We start from the raw sequence: 24,793 nt of genomic DNA, 5'->3' as shown, positions 1-24,793 counted from the left end.
GAAACCCCATCTCTACTAAAACTACAAAAATTAGCCGGGTGTGGTGGTGCACGCCTGTAATCCTAGCTACTCAGGAGGCTGACGCAGGAGAATCACTTGAACTTGAGAGGCGGAGGTTGCAGTGAGCTGAGATCACACCACTACACTCCAGCATGGGTGACAGAGTGAGACTCTGTCTCAAAAAACATAAAATAATAAATAAATAAATAAATAAGATATAGAAAAGAAGCAAAATTGCTACTTGCAGATGACATTATCTAGCTTAAAAATTCTAAGACAGTTAAATTATTAGTAAGGTGGAAAGTTTAAACATACAAAAAGAAAACAGTATATAATAGGTCTACAAGAAGACCCCATTCACAAAAGCACATGATTATAAAATATATAGGAATAGGCCGGGCACGGTGGCTCAGGCCTGTAATCTCAGCACTTTGGGAGGCTGAGGCAGATGGATCACCTGAGGTAAGGAGTTCCAGACCAGCCTGGTCAACATGGTGAAACCCCATTTTCACTAAAAATACAAAAATTAGCCAGGCATGGTAGCACCTTGCCTGTAATCCTAGCTACTTGAGAGACTGAGACTGGAGAATCGCTTGAACATGGGAGACGGAGGTTGCAGTGAGCCAAGATCACGCCACTGCACTCCAGCCTGGGTGACAGAGCAAGACTCCATCTCAAAAAAAAAAAAAAAAAAAAAAAATTAAATAATGAATCAAGCCATTCCATAACATATATCAAAGTTAACTATAATATTACAATAATTAAACCAATAGTGGTATGTGCAAAAAATAGATCTCTCCCCTAAAATCAATGAAACAATAGAAAATACCTATGCACATTGTGGGAAATTTAGTACCTAACAGAGTTATCATTTCAAATCAGTGGTGAAAGGACAATCTGTCCAATAATGGTATTAGAATAAATTTTGAGGAAAAAAAAAAGTTGTATCAGTACCCTATAAATGACTAAACCCCAAAATACCAGATTCACTGAAAAGCTAATCACTTTAAAATTTCCTAATAGGCCAGGCGCAGTGGCTCACGCCTAAAATCCCAGCACTTCGGGAGGCCACGGCAGGTGAATCACTTGAGGTCACGAGTTTGGGACCAGCCTGGCCAACATGGCAAAACCCTGTCTCTACTAAAAATACAAAAATTAGCCGGACATGGTGACGCATGCCTGTAATCCCAGCTACTTAGGAGGTTGAGGCAGGAGGATTGTTAGAACCCAGGAGGCAAAGGTTGCAGTAAAACAAGATCACGCCACTGGGTTCTACCCTGGGCAACAAAGCAAGACTCCGTCTCAAAAAAAAAAAAAAAGTTGCATAATAGAAGAAAAATAGAATATTTTTAGATGAAAAACACTTTTACCTAAGACAGTAAATCCAGAAACTATCTAGGAAATTTTTAAAAAGGACAGATTTGATGACATAAAAACGAAAAACTCCAGACCAGCAAGAGATTGGGGAAATGATGGCAACTTTAATGAAATGTCAATGTCCTGTCAACAAATTAATAAGAAAAATAATACAATAGAAAATGGGTAAAATAGGAACAATCCAGAAGAAATACAAATGATTATTAATATATAAAAGACACTTGTAAAAATAAGTTACCATTTTTTGCCAATCTGACAGTCAAAAATTTAAAAGACAGATAACATGCAATGGGAATATAAGGAAGAAGCTTCACTAGTCCTGTTGTTAAGAATGTAAATTAAGCTCTTTTGGGAAACAATATCATATTTCAAGATAGGCATATCTTTGACCATATTTGCAAGAATATTTATTAAATATAACTATTTCAACATTATTTGAAATAGTGAGTTGATGAAGACAACTTTAAATGTTAACCAATCCGAAGAAAGATTAAACATATTATGGTGGCTGGGCGCAATGGCTCATGCCTGTAATTCCTACACTTTGAGAGGCCGAGGCAGGAGAATCGCTTGAGCACAGGAGCTTGAGACCAGCCCTGTCTCTACAAAATATATTTAAAAAAATTAGCTGAGCCTAGTGGCGTGCGCTAATCCTAGCTACTCAGGAGGCTGAGGTGGGAGGACTGCTTGAACCCAGAGTGGCTGAGGCTGCAGAGGACCTAGATGATGCCACTGCACTCCAGCGTAGGCAACAGAATCAGACTCTGTCTCTTAAAACAACAACAACAACAACTGTAGAACACTGTATTACCAACTATAAAGAGGTCTGTCTACCCTGGAATGGAAAGATGACCACGATTTTTAAAATCAAGTTGCAGACGCATGTGTGGAAATATGAACTCATTTATTGGAAAAATAAAGGGTATGTCTATGTGTGTGTATGCACATACATATCTATACTTATAAATATACTGATACGATATAGAATATCCCAAACTGTTAACGATGGCTACCTCTAGAAAGTGAGAGCAAGACAGCCATAAAAAAAAGAACAAAATCACGTCTTCTACACCAGCATGGATGGAACTGAAGGCCATTATCCCTGGTGAAAAAAATCAGAAACAGAAAGCCAGATACCACATATTCTCACTTATAAGTGAGAGCTAAACAAAGGGTACACATGGACATAAAGAGGGAATAATAGCCACTGGCGACTACAAAAGGTGGGAGGGGAGTGAGAATTGAAAAATACCTATCAGGTACAGGTAATTTTCTAGGGTTTACTGTTTACTGTTCAGGTGATGGGTACACTAAGTGACCAGACTTCACCACTACATGATACAAACATGTAAGAAAGAAAGAAATCTGTACTTGTACCCTTTAAACATGTAAAAATAAACTAATAAAATAAAATAAGGTGGGAGTGAGAGACTACAGGGGAACTTTGTATGTGTGTGTATATGTATGTGTGTGTATGTGTATATATTTTTTTTTTTTAAGACAGGGTCTCACTCTGTTGCCCCGGCTGGAGTGCAGTGGTGCAATCACGGCTCACTGCAGCTTTGACTTCCTGGCCTCACGTGATTCTCCCATCTCACCCTCCCAGTAGCTAGGACTACAGGCTCATTTTTTTGTAAAGATAGGGTTTCACCACATTCAGCCAAGGCTGGTCTCCAACTCCTAGGCTCAAGTGATTCACCTGCCCTGACCTCCCAAAGTGTTGGGATTACAGGCATGAACCACCGTACCCAGCCTCTTTCTGTATTTCTGTATTTTTAAAATTTAGTTTTAGTGCCTTGCCTTTGTGATCTGTATTTGGCCACTAGTGTCATTTCTGTTTCTATTATCATTCTCAACCACATTCCTACATAGGTTAGCTGTCAAGCACAGTGCTTGCAACATAGAGCAGAGAGACAATAAATAATTGTTCTGTTCTTTCTGACATTTCCTCCTGAATGCCTCATAAGCACCTAGAACTCAAAATTCAGTGAACTGTTTCAGCCAATTAATTAACTTCTCCCACAAATCTCTTCCACATTCCCCAGTCCCTCTTAAATGAGAAACCTATGAGTTGTCCAACTCCCATCAACCCCACAAGACTATCTTTAATTCTGCTGATACTACCCCTTAAAACTTCCACTGAATCCATATACTCTTTTCTCTCTCCTTAAAATCTCTCACCTGGACTACTTCAAAAGCCTCCAAATTAGTTTCACCCATCACCAATCCATCTCCCATACTGATTTCAAGTGTTAGCTTTCTAAAATGCAAATCTGATCATGTATTTCTCGTACTTAAAATTTTCATCAATGAGGAAAAGTCTGAACTCTGCAGTATGACATTCAAGAGCCTTCACAATCTAGCCCCCTGTGAAATTTCTTAGCCTCATTTCTCATCAGTGCCCACTTCATACTTTATATCCTAATAAGGAATGAATATAAGACTAACAACCAAACTGATCTTAATTCTCCAAACTTACCATGTGGTTGTTTAATGCCTATAACACCCACCTAACATCATTATTCACCAGGCAAACTCCTAGTTATCCTTCAAAAGCCTCAGACATTTCCTCTAGGAAGGGTTCCTTCACCCCAAACTCCTCCCCAATATCCATTCCTGCAAATAGTACTTCAAATTTAACTGTTTCCATTGTAACTTTTATATGTCTTTCTCTCCACAAGTCACTTAGTTCCTTAAAGGCAGAGCCTTACCTACCTCTACATTCTCTGTGCCTACGACAGCATCATGTGCCTTTATTACAGATGTTCAGCAATATTTACTAAACTCAGTTTGAATAATCTCTGGTAATATTTGAAATCTCAAGCAAGACTGGAATTTTTAAAATTCATGTTTAAATTAGGCTCATTTCAATCATAAAAAAAAAAAAACAAGACACTAAAGTTGTAAAAGGGGGGTGGGAGTTGCATTAGAAAGCCATCATGAACTAAGGACCTGTGGGGAGAATTTTTCTGTACAGAGTTGCTTCTTTCTCCTTTGCTTCCTCAGTTTCTGCCTCTTCACATCTTTCATTTGCACATTGTCAGTTCTGGCCTTGCCAGACTCTCCCTGCAACTCCAGCTTCAGTTCCCAGTGCTGACCAATTTTATCTCCATATTTTCTCATTCAAATTTCTGAGGGTTTTCTGTGTTTGGTTTGGGTTTTTTGGCACCAGGCTAGTATGCTCTATTTTTTTCTCTCTCTGGCCAAGCTATGGATCAGCTGCCCTAGGATCAGGTGCCATGACTGAAGCTCTAAGACCAATCAGCTAACATCCCCCCAACCCTCAAGATACCACTTGTATTTCCTCAGAACCATTACTACAGTATATTGCTAAAATAATCTTGCATTTCTTTCAAAAACAAGTCTTGCCAAGACTTGTTCACAGTAAGAAAAATCCTACATACTTCTTCACTGAAGCAGCTATTCCAAATATGCAAAGAGTTAACAATCTTTTATTTCTAGATGTGCACAGAAGGAATCCTCTGCATTGTTATTACTGCTTGACAGCAGTGGTTTAAAAAGAACTTTTACAAGCTTTCTGCAAAAATTTCCATACATATATAAGGTAAAGAAATGAGCAGTCCAGATGTTGCCTTGTTAAAGTCTATCCCATAATATCAAGTAATTTTATATAAGGATAAGCACATACATTGACAGTTTATCACTAATTAATGAAACCTGTTTCTCTTCCTCCAAACTAATACCACTAGGTAATGATTGAAGGCCCCTCACTGAAAACCTTCCTTGCTAGGAAAAGACGGGTGCAGGCCATGAGAAAGGCATCTAAGCAAAATGTGGTGTCCAATAAAATTGAATTTTCAGTGCTATTAATCTCTTGCTTAAAAACTAGATATAAATTGGCTGGGCAAGATGGCTCATACCTGTAATCCCAGCACTTTGGGAGACCAAGATGGGTGGATCACTCGAGGTCAGGAGTTGGAGACCAACCTGGCCAACATGGTGAAAACCCGTCTCTACTAAAATACAAAAATTAGCTGGGCGTGGTGGCAGGCACCTGTAGTCCCAGCTACTCGGGAGGCAGAGGCAGGAGAATCGCTTGAACCTGGGAGGTGGAGGTTGCAATGAGCCGAGATCACGCCACTGCACTCCAGCCCAGGCGACAGAGCAAGACTCCATCTCCAAAAAAATAAATAAAATAAAATAAAAATTTGGAAAAAATTAAATGTTATTAGATCTAGAGAGATTACACGTTTTCACTGAGATCAAGCTTAACAGAATAACAACACTATACACATCTTCGAAAAGAGAGGGCAATTTTTTTCACTAAAAAAATGCTGGCTATTAAATGAGTCAACATTCACTGGAAAGAAATATTGTTAGAAAAGGGTAGTGGAGCCAGGCACAGTGGCTCACACCTGTAATCCCAGCACCTTGAGAGGCTGCGGGAGGAGGATCACTTGAGCCCAGGAGTTTGAAATTAGCCTGGGCAACACAGTGAGACCTTGTCTCGAAAAGAAAAGAAAAGAAAAGGATAGAGGGATAGAGGAAATGCTATGTAATAATGGCCCTTCAGAATATTGGAGAGAAAAGAAAACTTTTTCAAATGCAGAATGTTCTTACATTTCTTGGTATAAAGGAAGGATTTTCTATTTTAAAATCAGGTAGGTGTTCTAGTTAGCCAACCTGTTTATTAACTATCCTTGTCCATGACTCATTTTAGCTTCATCTATATTAATGAGCAGCTGAATATGTAATACCACAATCATCAGTTTAGACTATACAAACACATAACCTTAACATCTAATTTCAGAGGACAGGAATTTGGTACAATTTAGAGTGCTGATATTGTCTTTAAATGAGGCTTGAAATGAAGGTACCATTAGAAAGCTTTCATTGAGCAAAGACTAGTATACAATGGGCAAGAGGTTATTTGCACCTCAGCAAAATTTCACGGATTTTAAAAGACAATGTTACCTTGAATGTCTTGGAAAAATTTTAGTCAAACATTAAAGAAGCTGTATGTCCTTATTCTCTTCTTTTTAATAACTGGAGCAATAAGCCAAGATAATTTGCTATCTAAATTCATGAAGTACCGCAAGAATTTGATTTCTTCTCAAAGCAGAAGTTTACAATGATTTTCATTTACTAACTGGGCCTATTTACATGTGTCAAACTAATACAAATGGGAAAATAGAAAGAAGCACTAATTTCTTACCTTTCATAGACTCACTGGAGAAGATGATCTCAATTAATAAGTCAAGAATTTATTGAAAGCCTTAGGGCCAGGTGCAGTGGCTCATGCCTGTAATCCCAGCGATTTGGGAAGCCGAGGCGAGCGCATCATTTGAGGCCAGGAGTTCAAGACATGCCTGGCCAACATGGTGAAACCCCGTCTTTACTAAAAATACAAAAATTAGCCGGGTGTGGTGGCACATGCCTGTAATCCCAGCTACTCAGGAGGCTGAGGCAGGCGAATTGCTTGAACCCGGGAGGCGGAGAGTGCAGTGAGCCGAGATTGTGCCACTGCACTCCAGCATGGGTAACAGAGTAAGACCCTGTCTCAAATACAAACAAACAAAAATAAAATAAAAGAATAAAGTGAAACATCTCATTCATCAAATTACAGGTAAGGGCTTAAAAAAAAGCAAAGGAAGCTTTTTTCTCACCTTGCAAAGTTCATGGCTGACCATCCTCAAGTCAAAACAACTCTTGTGACAACTACAAACTTTAAAAAATATCCACACATTTCTTGGTACTGATTTAAAATCAAAACCTCCTTAATCAATTTTACCTGTTTAAACACAAAGGTATCATACTGTCCAATATAACTCCAATAAACTACTCCTGCATACAGTCAGGCTAATAATAAACAGAGGCCAGAGGCTTCATGGCAGTAAACTTGAAAGTCCTTACATCGAATCAATACAACATTTAGGGGCTTAGATTTTCTTTGAAATCAAAACAAGAGAGGCAGTTTGAGAGTTTGCTATCTTCACTGATCCTCTCAGGAATGTAAAAGTATGCACTGCAATTTCAACCTAGTACTGCTTGAGTTTTTTAAAGCAATTTACTTCTACCTGGACAAGCAGTAAGGCAAGCCAAAGTAGCTGGGTTTTCTGTGACTTCTCAGTCTCAAACCTTTATGGTCACACTAACATTTCATGTTTCAAATGCTCCTAAACATAATTATCTCAAAAAAAATTCAAACCATAACTGAATTTAAAGGAAGGGGGCAATTTGCGTCACTGATAGAAAATGATTTAACACAATGAACTTAGACCTGGGTTTTTTCTTGTAAGCATAGTAAGGAAGTGAAGATCAGAGAATTTAAAACTGTAACTAGGCTACTCTCCTCACCTTGCAGTATCTCACCCTATCGGGTAGTCGCTGAAACTGAACACTGAGAAAGAAAGGCTCACAAAATTTTGATTTACACACATGCAGCTTAATCTTGACGACACATAAGTACCCACTGCACGTCCCTGAAAACGCATCGACTTGATTCTTAAATACAACCCCTACGTCTAATATACTGGCAGTGCAGATACACTACGTGAACACAACGGGGATGAAAGTATATCTAAGAGAACCAAAGGCGTTAGGCCTGCTGGTAATCAAAACGGCCAGCTAACTGAAGCAGTCCCGTTTTCTATCCCCACAGCAAACTGACTTAACTAAGGCATCACTTGGAATCCTCAACTCGCAACCCCAAATACACCCAGACTTAAGGATGCAAGGCCCCTACAAAGCTCTCTGCAGGCGAGTCTCTCGTCCACACCAGGTGCACCACTCTATCCCTAGGTTCCTCCTCGGACCCTACTCTGGCCCCTTGGGTCCCCACACCGCCATACCTGGGGGCGCCCTCAGTCCTGCAACCCCTTGCTTCGTCCCCACCCTGAGTCACCGGAGCCGCCCGCTCGCCCAGCCCAACCCGCCCACAACACCTCCAGCCCCTCACCCTCCCCTCCTCCACGCCGAGTGGAGCCGGCCTGTCCCCTCCCGCCCACCGCCCTGCCCCAGGACACTCACCCGCGGTAGTAGGCTTTCACCCGGACCTGGTGGGAATGGTCCCCGCTGCCGCCGCCTGCGACCGTGTGGGACATGGTGCAGCTGTCCCTCTGGGTCGGCATCTCCTCACTCCCCCGCCTCAACGCTGGAGGCCGGGGGTGCGGGGGGGCGCTTCGGGCGCCGTGGGGGACTCCGCCGCCCGCGCCTGTCGGAGAACCGCGGCCGTCCGCCCACCTACCTGCCCACCTAGCCCGCAGCGCCGATGCAAGGGTCGCCTCGCCCAAGCAGCCGGAACCGCGCGGCTCCTCCCACTGCCCGTAGGCGCCGCCGCCTCTACAGCCGTCTGGGCCCAAGACACCTCCTGCGTCGGTCCCTCCCACTTAGCTCCCTCCAAAGGCCCACATTCCGGGGTAGGGCGGGCGCAACCATCCAGCCAGCTCAAGGAGCCTCAATGCCGGGCTGAACCATCCTTACGGGGGCAGAGAAAGGGGACAGAGGGAATAGGAGACGCTGGTCATGGCATCAAACACGCCGGGAGGGGTGCTTTCACGCGAATTGTGAAAGAGACAATGACCAGCTCTAGATCACTAAAGTCTCTTCCCTGCAGGGACAATGGTAGGGACGAATTCTTCGACACCTCACCCTTGCCTCGCAACTTGGTCACGTCTGCTGTCGGCCGACTTGGCACCCGGGATAGATTTGCGTGCAGGTTTCTGGGATTTGGAGTCCTCATGGGATTCTGGGACTTGAGGTTCCTTGCGCGTACGGTGCCGCGCCTTCCCGCTGGTGAAGTCTGCCTCTCCAGCGTGCTCCCTGGAGCTGTCGGGGTGGAAAACCTGGATCCAGCTTGGGCATCTGAAGGTCCTGGAAATGACTGGGCTTCCTCACGTTCTAGACTTTATTAACTGATGAAGTCTCCCTTCTTCTAATTGCATAAATCGTCTGAATTATACATGTCTATTGGGGGAACAAGAATTTGGTTACCTGCTCAGCATAACCTCTTTTATGGAAATAATTTAATAACATATGTAACAAATATAATAAAGGAAGAAACTCAACCAGAAGATATGACGAAAAACCGATTTTTCTTCTTTGGGAGCCCCCATATCTAGGCCCTTGTAGACTGCCCTTGCATGGAACAAGAGCACAATGAATATTTACCCAATCAAGTCAGTGAATCCAAGAGCATTTCATTCTGTTAAAAACTGGCTTACCAAAGATTAGAAAGAATCGTCCTTGGCCGGGCGCGGCGGCTCAAGCCTGTAACCCCAGCACTTTGGGAGGCCGAGGCGGGTGGATCACAAGGTCAGGAGATGAGACCATCCTGGCTAACACGGTGAAATCCTGTCTCTACTAAAAATACAAAAAATTAGCCGGGCGTGGTGGCGGGTGCCTGTAGTCCCAACTACTCGGGAGGCTAAGGCAGGAGAATGGCGTGAACCAGGGAGGCGGAGGTTGCAGTGAGCCAAGATTGTGCCACTGCACTCCAGCCTGGGCGACAGAGCAACGCTCCGTCTCAAAAAAAAAAAAAAAAGAATCGTCCTTGTAACCTAGTCTCTGACTTTCCTAGGATCTTGGCTCTGACACATAATTTACACTGTAACTACAGGTAGCATGAATCCAGCCCTGCAGCAGTCCTGGTGCTGAAAGAGTTGGAATAATCAAAGAAATAGCTTTCTTTATGGTGATAAAATAGGCTTGGGGGACTGAGTCATCAGTTATGTGTGACACTTCAGCGTGGTACGACATCCTCCAACTGCTACAGACTTGGATTATATACTCTTACTAAAAATTCCCCTTGAGTCAGGCAAAGTGCTACATGCCTGTAGTCCCAGCCTTTGAGAGGCTGAGGCAGGAGGATCACTTGATCCCACGAGTTCAAGGCCAGCCTGAGCAACATGGTGAGACCCCCATCTCTTAAACAAACAAAAAAATCCTATTGGAAAACTTGGTATCAGGTTTTTCAGCAATTGGAGACCTGCATCAGCAAGTTTAATATGGAGCAATTAATTATGGAATATACTATAAAATATACGGGCACCTGTAATCCCAGCTACTCTGGAGGCTGAGGCACGAGAATCGCTTAAACCCAGGAGGCAGAGGTTGCAGTGCGCCTCTGAGACTGCACCACTGCACTCCAGCGAGACTCCGTCCCTGGGCAACACAATGCACAGTGAGATCCCGTCTCATTTTTTTAAAAAAAGATACTTCACATGCCATACAATTTATTCATTTAAAATATACAATTTGATAGTTTTAAGTATCTTCACAAAGTTGTGCAACCATCATTTCTATCTAAACCCAGAGTATTTTCAGCACCCTGAAAGTAACTGCATATCCATTAACAGTTACTCCCCACTTTCCTCAACCCCTGGCAACCAATAATATCTTTTCTGTTGCTATGAATTTTTCTATTCTGAACATCGCTAGTAGCTGGGACTACAGGCATGCGCCACCACACCCAGCTAAATTTTGTGTTTTTTGTAGCGCCGGGGTTTTGCCATGTTGTCCAGGCTGGTCTCAATCTCCTGGACTGAAGCCATCTGCCTGCCTCGGCCTCCCAAAGTGCTGAGATTACAGGTGTAAGCCACCGTGCCCAGTGAAGGTTTCATTTTTTTTAATGTCCTTGCCAATACTTGTTCTTTTTCCCATCTTCTTTATCATAACCATCCTAGTGGTTGTGAAGTGGTATCTCATTATGGTTTTGATGTGCATCTCCCTAATGACTAATGATGTTGGGTATCTTTTCATGTTTTTATTGGCCATTTATGTATCTTTTTGGAGAACTATCTATTCAGATCCTTTAATCATTTTTAAATTGGGTTGTCTTTTTTTTACTGAGTTGTAAGAGTTCTCTCTTTTCTTTTTTTTTTTCTTCAAGACAAGATCTTGCTCTGTTGCACAGACTGGAGTGCATGGCATGATCACAGCTCTCCAACTCCTGGGCTCAAGCGATCCTCCCACTTCAGCCTACTGAGTAGCTGGGCCCATAGGCATATGCCACCACACCCAGCTAATATTTTTTTCTCATTTTTGTAGCGACTAGGTCTTCCTATAATGTCAAGGCTGATCTTCAACTCCTGGGCTCAAGTCATCTTCCCACCTTGACTTCCCAAAGTGCTAAGATTACAGGTGTGAACCACCATGCCTGGCCAGAGCTCTTTATATATTCTGGAAATACATCTCTTATTAGATTATTTGCAAATATTTTCTCCCACTCTGTGCATTATCTTTTCATTTTTTTAATCTTTTCATATTTTTGATGGTATTATTTGCAGCATAAAAATTTTTAATTTTGACGAGGTCTAATTTATCTATTTTGTTGTTGTCACGTATGATTTTTGTTTGTTTTACCGTGTGCCAGACTATATGTTATTTATGTTTTTAGTGTCGTGTCTAAGAGGGCTTTGTGTAATCTAAGATCATGAAGGTTTACACCTATATTTCCTTCTAGAAGTTTTATAGTTTAAACTCTTACTTTTTAGCTTATGATCCATTTTGTGTTAATTTTTGTGTGTAATGTAAGTGGTCCAAATTGATTTCTTTGCATGTGGATATTCAGTTATCCCACCATCATTTGTTGAAAAGACTATTTTTCTCCCATTTAATTGTTTGCACAATTGTCAAAAATCAAATGACCAAAATTTAAGAGTTTATTCCTGGATTTTAAATTCTATTCTTTTGATTGATCTGTCTATCCTTCAACAATAATCACAGTGTCTTCATTACTGTAGTTTTTTAGTAACTTTTAAAACAAGGAAGTGTGAGTCTTACAACTTTGTTTTTTTTTTTTTTTTTTCAAGATTGTCTTGGCTATTCTGGATCCCTTACATTTTCATATGAATTTTAGGATCACCTTGTCAATTTCTTTAAGAAAGCCAGCTGAGATTTTGATAATGATTGCCTTGAATCTGTGAATCAGTTTGTGTGGTTTTTGTCATGTTAACAGTATTAAACCTTCCAATGCATGAACGTGGGATAACTTTTCATTATTTAGGCAGCTTTAATTGCTTTCTCATTTTCAGAGTATACATTTTGCACTTCTTTTACTCTTAAATATTTTATTCTTTATAATGCTATTGTAAATGAATTGTTTTCTTAGTTTCCTTTTTGGATTATTCACTTATACTGTATAGAAATGCAGTTGATTTTTGCATATTGTTGATATTGTATTGCAGAAGTTGTTTATTAGGTGAATTCCTTAGGATTTCCTGCATATAAGACTGTCTTTTTTTTTTTTTTTTTTTTTTTTTTTTGAGACGGAGTCTCGCTCTGTCGCCCAGGCTGGAGTGCAGTGGCACGACCTGTGCTGACTACAAGCTCTGCCTCCCGGGTTCACGCCAGTCTCCTGCCTCAGCCTCCCGAGTAGCTGGGACTACAGGCGCCCGCCACCATGCCCGGCTAATTTTTTGTATTTTTAGTAGAGACAGGGTATCACCGTGTTAGCCAGGATGGTCTCGATCTCCTGACCTCATGATCCACCCACCTCGGCCTCCCAAAGTGCTGGGATTACAGGCGTGAGCCACCGCGCCTGGCCAAGACTGTCATTTTAAAATACAGATTAAAAAATAAATAAAATAAGGCCAGGCATGGTGGCTCATGCCTGTAATCCCAGCACCTTGGGAGGCTGAGGTGGGCGGATCATGAGATCAGGAGATAGAGACCATCCTGGCCAACACAGTGAAACCCCATCTCTACTAAAAAACATACAAAAAATTATCTGGGTGTGGTGGCAGGTGCCTGTAGTCCCAGCTACTCGGGAGGCTGAGGCAGGAGAATGGCATGAACCCAGGAGGCGGAGCTTGCAGTGAACTGAGATCGCGCCACTGCACTGCAGCCTGGGCGACAGAGCGAGACTCTGTCTCAAATAAAATAAAATAAAATACAGATAGATTTATATTATCCTCTTCCATCTGGATGCCTTTTATTTCTTTTTGTTACCTCATCATATTGGCTAGAACCTCCACTACCAAGATAAATAGAAGAAGAGGCTGGGTGCAGTAGCTCGTGCCTGTAATCCCAGCACTTTGGGAGGCCGAGGCAGGTGGATCACTTGAGCCTAGGAGTTTGAGACCAGCCTGGACAACATAGTGAAACCCCGTCTCTATTAAAAATAAAAACAAGGCCAGATGCGGTGGCTCACGCCTATAATCCCAGCACTTTGGGAGGCCGAGGCAGGCAGATCACAAGGTCAGGAGATCGAGACCATCCTGGCTATCGCGGTGGAACCCCGTCTCTACCAAAAATACAAAAAATTAGCCGGGCGTGGTGGCAGGCACCTGTAGTCCCAGCTACTCGGGAGGCTGAGGCAGGAGAATGGCGTGACCTCGGAAGGCGGAGCTTGCAGTGAGCCGAGATCGCGCCACTGCACCCCCGCCTGGGCGACAGAGTGCGACTCCGTCTCAAAAAATAATAATGATAAAAATAAAAAAAAATAATAAAAATAAAAACAAATTAACCAGGTATGGTGGTAGATGCCTGTAGTCTCAGCTACTCAGGAGGCTGAGGTGGAAGGAATGCTTGAGCCTAGGAGGCGGAAGTTGCGTTGAGCCAAGATTGTGCCGCTGCACTCCAGCCTGAGCCACAGAGTGAGACCTTGTCTCAAAAAATAAATAAATAAATAGAAGAAGAAGTGTGGACATTCTTGTCTTGTTCCCAGTCTTAGGTAGATAGCTTTTAGTCTTTCACCATTAAGTGTTATGATGATTGCTCTAGGTTATTTGTGGGTGTCCTTTATCACACTGAGTGTCAGTCTATTCCTAGTTTGCTGTTTTTATTATGAAAGGGTGTTGAGTTTTGTTAAGTATTTTTCCTATTGAGATAATCGTGTGGTTTTGTTTCTTATTGTGTGATATGGTGTGTTACATTAATTGATTTTTGGAGATAGGCCAACCTTGCATTCCTGGAACAAATTCCATTTTGTTATAGTGTATAATTTTTTTATATGTTGCTGGATTCAGTTTCCTAATATTTTGTTGAGAAATTTTACCTCTATACTCATAACAGATACTGGTTATTGTTCTGTAGCTTTTGTTTTTCTTGTGATGACTTTGGTTTTGGTTATCAGGTAACTATCCTTATAGAATTAGTTGGAAAGTATTCCCCTCTTCTTATATTATTTGGAATAGTTTGTGAAGAATTAGTATTAATTCTTATTTGAATTTTTGAGAAAATTCACTAGTGAAGCCATCCAGTTTTCACTTTTCTTTGTTAAGAAGATCTTGGCCAGGCCCAGTGGCTCATGCCTGTAATGCCAGCACTTTGGGAGGCCAAGGCGGGCAGATCACGAGATCAGGAGATCGAGACCATCCTGGCCAACATGGTGAAAACTTGTCTCTACTAAAATACAAAAAATTAGCCAGGCATGGTGGCACGCACCTGTAGTCCCAGCTACTCTGTACGCTGAGGCAGGAGAATCGCTTGAACCCAGGAGGCGGAGGTTGCAGTGAGCTGAGATCATGCCACTGCACTGCAGCCTGGCGACAGAGCAAGACTCCATCTCAAAAAATAAAAAATAAGAAGATCTTACACTTCGGGAGGCTGAAGTGGGAGGATGGTTTAAGCCCAGAAGTTGAAGACCATGTTAGATAATATAATGTGACCTCATCTCTACTAATAATTTAAACAATTAGCAGGTGTGGTGGCACCTGCCTGTGGTCCCAACTACTCAGGAGGCTGAGGCTGGAGGATCTCTTGAACCTAGTCAGTCAAGGGTGCAGTAGGCTGTGATCACACCACTGTACTCCAGCCTTGGAGACAGAACGAAAGCCTGTCTCAAAATAATAATAAGAAGAAGTTACTGATTCAACTGCTTTTTTTGATATAGGTTTATTCATATTTTCTATTTTTTTCTTGAGTCAGTTTTGGTAGATTGTATCTTTCTAGGAATTGGCCCATTTCATGTATTAATTTCTTCATATACAATTGTTTATAGTATTCTTTAATATTAGAATTTAATAATTCTTAAGAATTCTTTTTATTTCTGTGAAGTTGGTAGTTATGTTCCCTCTTTCTTTCCTGATTTTAGTAATTTAGTCTTCTCTCTTTTTTTTCTTTGTGAGTTAAAATTTATCAACTTTGTTGATCTTTCAAAGACCAATTTTTGGTTTTGTTGATTTTTCTCTATTATTTTCTGTTCTCTATTTTATTAATTTTTGCTCTAATCTTTGTTATTTATTTCCTTCTTGTTGCTTTAGGTTTACTTTGTCCTTTTTCCAGTTTATTAGGATGGAAGTTTAAGTTACTGATTTGAGATCTTTCTTCTGTTTTAATATAGGTGTTTATAGCTATCAAAAGAAATACTCCAAACACTTCTTTAATTGCATCTCATAAATTTTGGTATGCTATTTTTGCATTTTCATCCATTTCTTGGTATTTTCCATTTTCCCTTGTGATTTTGTCTTTTTATAAGTGTGTTGCTTAATATGCACATATTTTTGAATATCCCAAATTTCCTTCTGTTATCAATGTCTAATTTCATTTTATTGTGCTCAGAGGACATGCTTTGTATAATTTCAATTATTTTAACTTTATTGAACCTTATTTTATGTCTAGCATATGGTCTTCTGGGAGAATGTTCCATGTGCAATTGAGAAGAATGTGTATTCAGTTGTTAATAGGTAGAGTTTTCTACAGATATTTGTTATTAATAAGTGTAGTTTATCTTGTTGTTGAAGTCTTCCATATCTTAGTTGGCCTACTGCCTAGTCATACTATTTAGTATTGAAAGTAGGATATTGCAGTATCCAACTAAATTGTTGAAGAGTCTATTTCTCCTTTCAATTCTGTTAGTTTTGTTTCATTTATTTTAGGGCCGTGCTGTTAGGTGCATATTTGTTTATAATTGTTATATATTAACACTTTTTTATTATAAAATGTCCCAATTTATTTATAGTAATCTTTCTGGCTTTTTTGTTTTTATTTTATTTAGAGATGGGGTCTCACTATGATGCTTAGGCTGGAGTGCAGTGGCTAGTCACAGATGCACTCATAGCACACTACAGTCTTGAACTTCTTGACTCAAGCAATCCTCCCACCATAGCCTCCTGAGTAGCTAGGACTACAGGTGCATTCCACCATACCTAGCTAACATTTTTTGTTTTAAAGTCTATCTTTTCTGATAGAGTATAGCCACTGCAGCTCCCTTAAGGTTGCTGTTTAGATGGTATAACTTTTTTTTTTTTTTTTTTGAGACGGAGTCTCATTCTGTTGCCCAGGCTGGAGTGCAATGGCATGATCTCGGCTCACTGCAACCTCCACCTCCCAGGTTCACGTGATTCTCCTGCCTCAGCCTCCTGAGTAGCTAGGATTACAGGCACACACCACCATACCTGGCTAATTTTTGTGTATTTAGTAGATCCGGGTTTTCGCTATGTTGGCCAGGGTGGTCTCAAACTCCTGACCTCAGGTGATGCACCTGCCTTAGCCTCTCAAAGTGCTGGGATTACAGATGTGAGCCACTGTGCTCAGCCGGTATATCTTTAAAAAAATTGTTTTTAACTTACCATCTGTTTGCATCTTTAAATCTAAAGTGTATATCCTGTATATATAATATGACATAGTTGGAACTTGTTTTGTTATCCAGTCTGACAATCTCCATCTTTGATTAAGTTATTTAATTTGGCCAGGCGTGGTGGCTCATGCCTGTAATCCCAGCACTTTGGGAGGTCGAGGTGGGTGGATCATTTCAGGTCAGGAGTTCAAGACCAGCCTGGCCAACATGGAGAACCCCTGTCTCTACTAAAAATACAAAGATTAGTCGGGTGTGGTGGCATATGCCTGTAATCCCAGCTACTCAGGAGGTTGAGGCAAGAAAATTGCTTGAACCTGGGAGGCAGAGGTTGCGGTGAGCCTAGATCACGCCACTGCACTCCAGTCTGGGCAACAGAGTGAGACCCTGTCTCAAAAAAACAAATAAACAAACAAAAAAAGTTATTTGGCTGAGTGCGGTGGCTCACACCTGTAATCCCAGCACTTTGGGAGGCTGAGGCGGGGGGATCACCTGAGGTCAGGAGTTCGAGACCAGCTTGGCCAGTATGGTGAAACCCCTCTACTAAAAATACAAAAATTAGCCCGGTGTGGTGGCAGCCACCTGTAATCCCAGCTACTCAGGATGCTGAGGCAGGAGAATCACTTGAACCTGGGAGGCAGAGGTTGCAGTGAGCTGAGATTGCACCATTGCATTCCAGCCTGGGAGATAAGAGCGAAACTCCATCTTAAAAAAAAAAAAAAGTTATTTAATTCATTTAATTTTTATGTTATTTATGTGACTGGAATTTCATCTGCCATCTCACTCTTTGTTTTCTACGTCTCATGTGTTTTTTGTTCCTCTGTTACTCTCTACTGCTTCCCTTTGCATTAAGTGAATATTTTCTGGTGGATGATTTTAATACTTTCAATGACTTTCTAAATATACATATTTTGAGTTATTTTCTTAGTACCTGCTCTAGGGCTTGGATTATACTTTTTTTTTTTTTAGATGGAGTCTCGCTCTGTTGCCCAGGCTGGAGTGCAGTGGCATGATCTCGGCTCACTGCAACTTCCACCTCCTGGGTTCACGCCATTCTCCTGCCTCAGCTTCCCAAGTAGCTGAGACTATAGGCGCCCGCCACCACGCCCGGCTAATTTTTTTGTAATTTTTAGTAGAGATTGGGTTTCACTGTGTTAGCCAGGATGGTCTCCATCTCCTGACCTCGTGATCCACCCTCCTAAGCATCCCAAGGTGCTGGGATTACAGGCATGAGCCACTGCACCCAGCCCTAGATTATACTTTTTAAATGTATCAGGATCTACCTCAAATGTATGCTAATTAATCTCAATGAGATATAGAAACATTACTTCTATATAATTATTCCTCCCTCCCATATTGCTAATATTTTTGTAATATATATTACATATATGTTACAAACCAGTTGTTATAATTACTTAGGTAATTTTATGTATTTTGAAGAAGCTAAGACAAGACAAGAAAGCAAGCATATATTTATAGAGCCTGTTATGTTAACCTTTTTATTCACCATTTCCAGTTCTCTTCATTTCTTTTTGTAGATTGGTTACCATCTGGTATTATTTCCTTACTTCAATACAGCTTTATTCCTACCTGCCTTCTCTGTGAAGTTATTGTCAAATATATCACATATCTATATGTTATAGATCCAAAAATACAATTATATTCATACAGTTGAATAAGTTAAGGAAACAAAGGAGAAAAAATATGTAATTATACACACTCATAATTATTTACATAATTACCTTTACCACTGTTATTATTTTTTTTTCTTTTTTCATGTAGATTTGATTTACTGTCTGAGGTAACTTGCTTTCAGCTTGAAGAACTTCCTTTCATGTTCTTATAAGGCGTTTTGGCTCACAGCCAGTTCTCTCAGTTGTTGCTTATCTGGAGATGTCTTAATTTCATCTCCATTTTAAAAATATAGTTTTGCTGGGCCGGGCGTGGTGGCTCATGCCTGTAATCGTAGCACTCTGAGAGGCCAAGGTGGGTGAATTGCCTGACCTCAGGAGTTCGAGACTAGCCTGGGCAACACAGTGAAAGCCTGTCTCTACCAAAAAAAAAAAAAATACAAAAAATTAGCCAGGCGTGGCGGCGTGCACCTGTAGTCCCAGCTACTCAGGAGGCTGAGGCAGGAGAATCACTTGAACCCAGGAGGCGGAGCTTGCAGTGAGCCGAGATCGCACCACTGCACTCCAGCCTGGGTGACAGAGCGAGACTCCATCTCTAAAAAAAATAAAAATTAAAAATAAAAATAAATAAAAAGATCATTTTGCTGAATACAAGATTCTTGGTCATGTCTTTTTTTTCAGCACTTTGAAATATGTCATACCACTGCTTTCTGGCCTCCAATGTTTCTGATGAGAAGTCAGCTATTAATCTTATTAGGGTTCCCTTGTACATGAGTCATGTTTCTCTTGCTGACCTCAAGATTCTCTGTTTTTCAACATTTTGCTCTTGAAATGTCCGTGTTTATATCTCTTTGCATTTATCCTACTTAAGTGTTTGCTGAGTTCCTTAGATGTTGGTTTACATTAAACTTTTTCATCAAATTTGGGAAGTTTTCAGCTATTATTTCTTCAGATATTTTTTGTTTCTTTTTCTCTTCTATCCTTCTGGTATCCCTTTATGCATATGTTGGTGCACATAATGGTGTCCCACATTTCCTTGATGTACTATTCATTTTTTTCCTCCTTTTTCCCTCTCTGTTCTTCAGAATATATTCACTGATTATGTCTTCTGCTAGTTCAAATCTCGTATTGAGCCCCTATAGTGAATTTTTTTTTTTAATACAGTTTTGCTCTTGTCACCCAGGCTGGAGTGCAGTGGCATGATCTCAGCTCACTGCAACCTCCTCCTCCTGGGTTCAAGCGATTCTCCTGCCTCAGCCTCCCAAGTAGCTGGAATTACAGGCATCTGCCATCACGCCCAGCTAATTTTTGTATTTTTAGTAGAAACAGGGTTTCACCATGTTGTCCAGGCTGGTCTTGAACTCCTGACCTCAGGTGGTCCACCAGCCTTGGCCTCCCAAAGTGTTGGGATTACAGGCATGAGCCACCACACACAGCCAAATTTTTTATTTCTGTACTTTTCAACTCTAGATTTTATATTTGTTTTTTGTTTTAAACTTTCCCTTTATCGATGTTCTCCATTTGATAAAACATTTTCATCAGACCTTTCTTTAATTTTTATTTATTTATTTATTTAAGACGGAGTCTTGCTCTGGTGCCCAGGCTGGAGTGCAGTGGTGTGATCTCAGCTCACTGCGACCTCCGCCTCCTGGGTTCAAGCAATTCTCCTGCCTCATCCTCCTGAGTAGCTGGGATGACAGGCGCCCGCCACCGCACCTGGCTAATTTTTGTATTTTTTAGTAGAGACGGGGTTTCACCATCTTGGCCAGGCTGGTCTCAAACTCTTGACCTCATGATCCATCCACCTCAACCTCCCAAAGTGCTGGGATTACCGGTGTGAGCCACCATGCCCAGCCCCTTTCTTTAATTTTTAAGGCATAGTTTTCTTTAGTTCTTCGAATGTATTTATAATAACTACTTTGAAGTCCTTATCTGCTAGGCCCAATATCTGTGTCCTCTCAAGGCAGTTTCTGTGTGAATGGGTTACACTTTCCTGTTTCTTTGTATGCCTTATAATTTTTTTGTTGTACACTGTACATTTCCATTGCAGCAACTCTGGATACTGACCCCTGGCTCCAGGGCTTGTTGTCATTGCTATTGTTTGCTTGTTTATTTGTTTAGTGACTTGGCTAAACTAGTTCAGCCAAGTCGATGTCCCCCACCGTGTGCAGCCTCTGATGGGGCTCCTCAGAAAAGTGCAGTTTTGCACACTGTCATCCTGACTCTCTCCTCCTCCTTCCTCAGGGATGATAGTGGTTTTTTTTTTTTTTTTGACAGAGTCTCACTCTGTCGCCCAGGCTTGATGGAGTGCAGTGGCGCCATCTTGGCTCACTGCAAGCTCCGCCTCCGAGGTTCACGCCATTCTCTTGCCTCAGCCTCCTGAGTAGCTGGGACTACAGGCGCCCGCCGCCACGCCCGGCTAATTTTTTGTATTTTTAGTAGAGACAGGGTTTCACCGTGTTAACCAATATGGTCTCGATCTTCTGACCTCGTGATCCACCCGCCTTGGCCTCCCAAAGTGCTGGGATTACAGGTGTGAGCCACCGCACCCTGCCAACAGTGGTTTTAACCAGGTTCTCTTTGACTTTTTTCCTCATCTCCCTGTCAAGTTTTTGGATGGTTTATCTTTGTTAATATCACTCCCAGCTCTTAGCCTCTACTAATTACTAGCTGATTGCTCCAGTGGTTTTGACATTGTCCTGTGGCATAAATTGCTCCACAGACTGATCCAACGGTCATTGTTTATTTATAATTTTCACAAGTTATGATTATTTTAGTGGGGAAAATGTCTAGTGAGTTCATCATGTTTTCATTCTGGAAGTGCTCTGACATTCATTTTTAAAGTCAATATGATATAGTTAAAATAGATACAAGGCAGAAAGAATTATGCATACAAGATGATCAGGGCACAGAAATTATGTCATTTTTGGTAACAAAATACTGGAAACTCTTGTGCCATCCCTTTACCTTAAAGAAACAGGATTGAGTAAAAGGGTATAAAAGGAACCTTGCAGGCCGGGCACGGTGGCTCACACCTGTAATCCCAGCACTTTGGGAGCCCAAGGTGGGCGGATCAAGAAGTCAGAAGATCAAGACCATCCTGGCTAACACGGTGAAACCCCGCCTCTACTAAAGATACAAAAAAGTAGCTGGGCGTGGTGGCGGGCGCCTGTAGTCCCAGCTACTTGGGAGGCTGAGGCAAGAGAATGGTGAACCCGGGACGCGGAGCTTGCAGTGAGCCGAGATTGCACCACTGCACTCCAGCCTGGGCGACAGAGCGAGACTCTGTCTCAAAAAAATAAAAAAATAAAAAAGGAACCTTGCATAACATTAATCATATCTTCAGGAAATTTGGTTTCCTTTATACAAATTCAGCTGTTTTACCAAGAAAATAGCTAAGGCCGGGCGCGGTGGCTCACGCCTGTAATCCCAGGACTTTGGGAGGCCGAGGCGGGCCGATCACGAGGTCAGGAGAGCGAGACCATCCTGGCTAACGCGGTGAAACCCCGTCTCTACTAAAAATACAAAAAATTAGCCGGGCGTGGCGGCGGGCGCCTGTAGTCCCAGCTACTCAGGAGGCTGAGGCAAGAGAATGGCGTGAACCCGGGAGGCGGAGGTTGCAGTGAGCCGAGATCGTGCCACTGCACTCCAGCCTGGGCGACAGAGCCAGACTCCTTCTCAAAAAAAAAAAAAAAGAAAAGAAAATAGGTAATCAGAATAGGTAGACCTGTATATTTAGTCTTAATTAGCTTTACTAGTATACCAGGCAGCGAGGATCAAATATAAAAATGTGTTTGCTATGTTCCTTATATCGTCTTTAAAATTTTGCCGCTGGCTCTTTGATGACTGTTTCTTTTTTTTTTTTTTTGAGACGGAGTCTCTCGCTCTGTCGCCCATGCTGGAGTACAGTGGCGCAATCTCGGCTCACTGCAAGCTCCGCCTCCCGGGTTCACGCCATTCTCCTGCCTCAGCCTCAGGAGTAGCTGGGACTACAGGCGCCCGCCACCGCGCCCGGCTAATTTTTTTGTATTTTTAATAGAGACGGGGTTTCACCGTGGTCTCGATCTCCTGACTTCGTGATCCACCCGCCTCGGCCTCCCAAAGTGCTGGGATTACAGGCGTGAGCCACCGTGCCCGGCCTGATGACTGTTTCTTAACTGAGAATCAAATGATATAAAATGGGAAGCCAATGGTAGACATTGTGAATAAGCCTCACAGCCCATTTTATTTCTGCTGTACTTAAAATGGTGCTTACTTAAACCCTCAACTTCACAGAAGCCTGTCACCCTTAACCCTGAACCCAGCATTCTTCAGCAGTTACACAGAGCATGTGATAATGTCATAAAAAGGAGAGAAAAGTATTTAACTAGAAGTCTTAATTATTCGAAGGGATTTTGTGATCTTGTGGAGATAAGCATTGGGCACTCGGCTAAATTATTCTTGCCGTTGCTCACTGTGATACCTTTAATAGGAGAAAACTAATTAATTGATGCTCATTAATCCCATAGGCTTAAGAGATTTTAAATATTTTGGCCAAGAGTCTTATTTTATAATCATCAGAGTGGTTGTCCTAATATGGAGCAAAGAAATAACCTAGTTGGAGAATGGTGAATGAGAAAATAAGCAATAGACACAGGTCCTGTGTGATTTTTTTTTTTAAACAGAGTCTCGCTCTGTCACCCAGGCTGGTGTGCAGTGGCACCATCTCAGCTCACTGCAACCTCCGCCTCCTGGGTTCAAGTGTTTCCCCTGCCTCAGCCTCCTGAGTAACTGGGATTACAGGTGCCCACCACCATGCCCGGCTAATTTTGGTATTTTTAGTAGAGATGGGGTTTCACCATGTTGGCCAGGCTGGTCTTGAATAGCTGACCTCAAGTGATCCACCTGCCTCGGCCTCCCAAAGTGCTGGGATTAGAGGCACAAGCTAGGGAGCCCAGCCAGTGATCATTTTTTGTTTGTTTGTTTTTTGTTTTTTGTTTGAGACGGAGTTTTGCTGTTGTTGCCCAGGCTGGAGTGCAATGGCATGATCTCAGCTCACCGCAACCTCCACCTCCCAGGTTCAAGTGATTCTCCTGCCTCAGCCTCCCAAGTAGCTAGGATTACAGGCGTGTGCCACCATGCTTGGCTAATTTTGTATTTTTAGTAGAGACAGGGTGTCTCCATGTTGGTCATGCTGGTCTTGAACTCCCGACCTCAGGTGATCCGCCTGCCTCGGCCTCCCAAAGTACTGGGATTATAGGCATTAGCCACTGTGCCAGGCCAATCATTTCTTAATGCAATCATGCATTGCTTAATAACAGGAATATGTTCTGAGAAACTTGTTGTTAGGTGATTTCATCATCATGTGAACATTGTGTGAAGAGTGTGCTTACAGAAACCTAGATGGTACATCCTCCTATACACCTAGACTAAATGGTATAGCCTATTGCTTTTAGGTTACATATCTGTACAGTATGTTACTATAGTGAATGCTGTAGGCAACTGTAAGACAATGGCAAATATTTTTGTATATCTAAACATACCTAAACATTAAAAAGGTAATTCATTGCACTATAATGTTAGAATGACTATGGCATCACTAGGCAATAGGAATTTTCAGCTATGGGACCACTGACCTGTATGCAGTCCAACATTGACCAAAACATCATTATAAAGCACATGACTGTATCACATTAATTGTTTAACTTAAGCTTCAGGGCAGAAGCTGTGACCAGAAATGACCGAAACTTCTTATTGGAGTTTTGACAGCTGAGGTTCATGAGAGAATTTCGCTTTTTTTCTCTTAATTAATCTCACTGAGTTAGCATAGATAGCAAACAAACACATGTCCCCATGACTTCTTTGCCTCCTTTTTTCCCTTCTTCTATCCCTTCACCAGTCCACTGATGTTGCCAACTTTATCTGTAAGCCATCTCTGAGTACTCCCTTCACTCCTTTTTTACATTATAGGGGAGTACTTTTTATAGACTTTTTTACATTATAGTTACCCAATCTCACTCACACTACAGATGATGACATATAGCAGTTTGAGCCTTAATCTGTTTTGCCTTTGAAATATAATCATTTTACTTCGAATTTATTTATTTATTTATTTTTGAGACGGAGTCTTGCTCTGTCGCCCATGCTGGAGTGCAGTGGCACGATCTCGGCTCCCTGCAACCTCCGCCTCCTAGGTTCAAGTGATTCTCCTGCCTCACCTCCTGAGTAACTGGGACTATAGGCACAGCGCCCCCACGCTTTGCTAAGTTTTGTATTTTTATTAGAGATGGGGTTTCACCATGTTGGCCAGGCTGGTCTCAAACTTCTG

At 41.8% G+C, this 24,793-nt stretch overlaps 1 protein-coding gene across 2 annotated transcripts in view; it reads right to left on the bottom strand.

Moving 5' to 3' along the window:
• Positions 1–8,708, bottom strand: part of PRKCI (protein kinase C iota) — an 82,260-nt gene extending 73,552 nt beyond the window's left edge. The window contains exon 1 of one of the 2 annotated variants that reach the window (XM_003256442.4): positions 8,368–8,708. In XM_003256442.4, the coding sequence (XP_003256490.1) occupies positions 8,368–8,468 (101 nt within the window). In that variant the 5' untranslated portion in view covers positions 8,469–8,708. Of the gene's footprint in view, positions 1–6,553; positions 6,626–8,367 lie in introns of those variants that run through there. The other variant, XM_030822822.1, reaches the window with a different exon arrangement.
• Between the last annotated feature and the right edge of the window lie 16,085 nt (positions 8,709–24,793).

The sequence above is a fragment of the Nomascus leucogenys genome, chromosome 11 (genome assembly GCF_006542625.1).
Source record: "Nomascus leucogenys isolate Asia chromosome 11, Asia_NLE_v1, whole genome shotgun sequence".
Taxonomy (NCBI): Eukaryota; Metazoa; Chordata; class Mammalia; order Primates; family Hylobatidae; genus Nomascus; species Nomascus leucogenys.
Note: the sequence above shows the minus strand (reverse complement) of the source record. Positions and strands in the feature narration are given on the sequence as shown.